This window comes from Octopus bimaculoides, chromosome 23, assembly GCF_001194135.2.
Source record: "Octopus bimaculoides isolate UCB-OBI-ISO-001 chromosome 23, ASM119413v2, whole genome shotgun sequence".
NCBI classification, from domain to species: domain Eukaryota; kingdom Metazoa; phylum Mollusca; class Cephalopoda; order Octopoda; family Octopodidae; genus Octopus; species Octopus bimaculoides.
The window spans coordinates 23,824,205-23,826,704 of NC_069003.1; the positions used below are offsets into that span (position 1 = coordinate 23,824,205).

General features: G+C 38.1%; 1 protein-coding gene across 1 annotated transcript in view; it reads right to left on the bottom strand.

Moving 5' to 3' along the window:
• Window positions 1-269: 269 nt before the first annotated feature.
• The window catches only part of LOC128250642 (uncharacterized), an 8,782-nt gene continuing 6,551 nt past the window's right edge, over window positions 270-2,500 (bottom strand). Inside the window, exons 2-4 of the mRNA XM_052976159.1 lie at window positions 2,090-2,469; window positions 1,039-1,173; window positions 270-312 (exon numbers count right to left, since the gene is read on the bottom strand). Of these exons, the coding sequence (XP_052832119.1) occupies window positions 270-312; window positions 1,039-1,173; window positions 2,090-2,469 (558 nt within the window). The remainder of the gene's footprint in view (window positions 313-1,038; window positions 1,174-2,089; window positions 2,470-2,500) is intronic.

Sequence of the window (2,500 nt, forward strand, 5' to 3'; positions counted from 1 at the left end):
TGCACTAAGTGTGTGAATTTCAGAGGGAAATATGTTGAATAAAATCATAATTAACTGATCCTCCTGTATTTTCTTTTGCTCAAAGCCAGGAACTTCTCAGCACCCCCTCATGTGCATACACTTAACAACCACATGACAGAATCTATAATGTAGTCTTCAGATTTGCATACATGGTACATGTAGGGCTATGGGTCTGTGGATTGTACCTCGTCTTGCAGTCGGTTTACCTACATGTCAGAGATGCACATAGTCAGGAGACAGGCTTCTGACTAAGCAACAACAACAACAACAACAACACCATCAGCATGTAGTCTGATGGTGTCAGAATAAAAGACGAGATTTGACACATATTTGGTGACAGGTCTACTGGATTAGGGGTTAACTTGGGGTTAAATAACAAACAACTATCATGAGGAACCAAAACCACAACCACAATGATAACCACCACCACCACCACCACTACTACTCTTACACATCTTCTCATGCATGGCAATTACTTTTATTTTCCCCCCTTTTTGAGTCATGCCAACTAATAAAGGCCAGTTTCCCTGTTTCTAAGGCGTACCTATCTCTCACCTGGATGGGACACCAGTCCATCACAGGATTACTTGTTTTTGCCGGCTGAGTGGACTGGAGCAATGGAAAAAAAGGAACTGTTTTGTTCAAGAGCACAACACATCACCCAGTTCAGGAATCGAAACCACAATCTTATGATCATGAGTCTAACACTAAGACCCGCACCTCCACTCATCGCAACTATTACCAGACACAAACCACATTCTGTCACATATTACACATAACCACAAATCAACAAAGAAGCCTTTATGTGGTTACTCAACTTGCTAAAAATAGATAGCATCATAATTTCCCCTGCAGATCACTGCCTTATTAATAAAAGGGCACATTAGACAATGTACCCCATGTTTCCCTACACATAGGGAAAAGGTAGACTTTTTATAGCTGGTCGATGTTTGATCATAGATCTGTTCTACAAGTGTTGACCTGGGACCAAATAAAACCACCACCACCATCACCAACTTGAGAGACATAATACAGTTATTACCAACGAATGAAAGCTGGTAGGCCAGGGTAGAGGCACATTTGATCTTTGCATCCTTCACCATTTGTGGGCTCGCATCAGTAATGGTCATGTTGTAACCCTTTTCTGCAAAACTGATGAACAAAATCAAGTAATTATCATCATCATCATCATCAACATTGATACTACCACCACCACCACCTTCATCATCATCATTATCATCATTGTCAGTATCACTAACATTATATTCCTCATCAACACATGAATTCATAGGGGTCCAAATGTAACCCCTTCTTTATTATATTTCTGTTAAAATGCACTGCCTTTGTTTCAATTAATTTTGAAAATAATGAAGAATTTCATAGAATAACTTCGGAACATAAATTAAGAGGAAATTTTTAGAGATGGGAAATCATAATTTTGATTAATTATGATGAAATTTTGATAAAATGCTTTAATTTTCATAAAATGTTTTAATTTTGATCGTACTAATTTTGAGGAAGTTTTGACAAAATGTTTTTATTTTGATAAATTAAAAGGAAATTTTGACAGAATGTTTTATCAGAGCTTCTTTCTCCAGTTTGTACTCCATTCTGTTGAGGGGTTTTATCTTGGAGATACTTGGTGATCTCATTGGTGCTAGTGCCATGTAAAAAGAATCCCAGCTGCAAGACCATGCCAAAGCAGGCATAGAAGCTGGTGGAGCCCTCTGGCTTGTCTGTTCTGACCAAACTGTCCAACCCATGCCAGCATGGGAAAAGGCACATTAATGATGATGATGATGATATTCAATTAACATAAATATATAAGTAATATAGGATCTAATATAATTAATAAGATGAGTATCATTAGTTAATTAGTGTGCACTATACTAAAGGACGAAAGTGGGAGTGAGAGAAAGTTAGAAATGAACGAGGAAGAAAGGAAAACAGAGAATAAGGTAAAAGAAGGTTGGGAGATAGTATAATAGATATAAGAGAGAGAGAGAGCGAGAGAGTGAAGTGAGTGGGCAGGAGGGAGGGAGATTTTCCTCTGACTTGTACAACATACTTCAAGGCTTCCACATGATTGCCTCTCATATAAGCATTGAGAGCCATACTATTGTACAGCAGCGCTTGTCGGTACTGGATGTTTCTTGATTTCAATACATCCAAAGCCTTCTCGTAGTGCACCATGGCTTCATTGTATCCTCCATAACCTGTAGAAGACAAGAAAATATTCTGTGTTATAATGATGCCCAAAGTAATAGCAACACCACCACCAACAACAACAACAACATCAACATCAACGGCAATATCTACAAACAATAAAAAGCAACAGACAACATCACTGGCAATGGTAGCCTCTACACAGTCACTCAAATTTGTCAGAAATAACAGCCAAATTTCCCTCAAATCACACTGAGTTTTCTTACAAAAAGGAATATCACACTAGATGATGTAGTCCTAGATATACATAGCA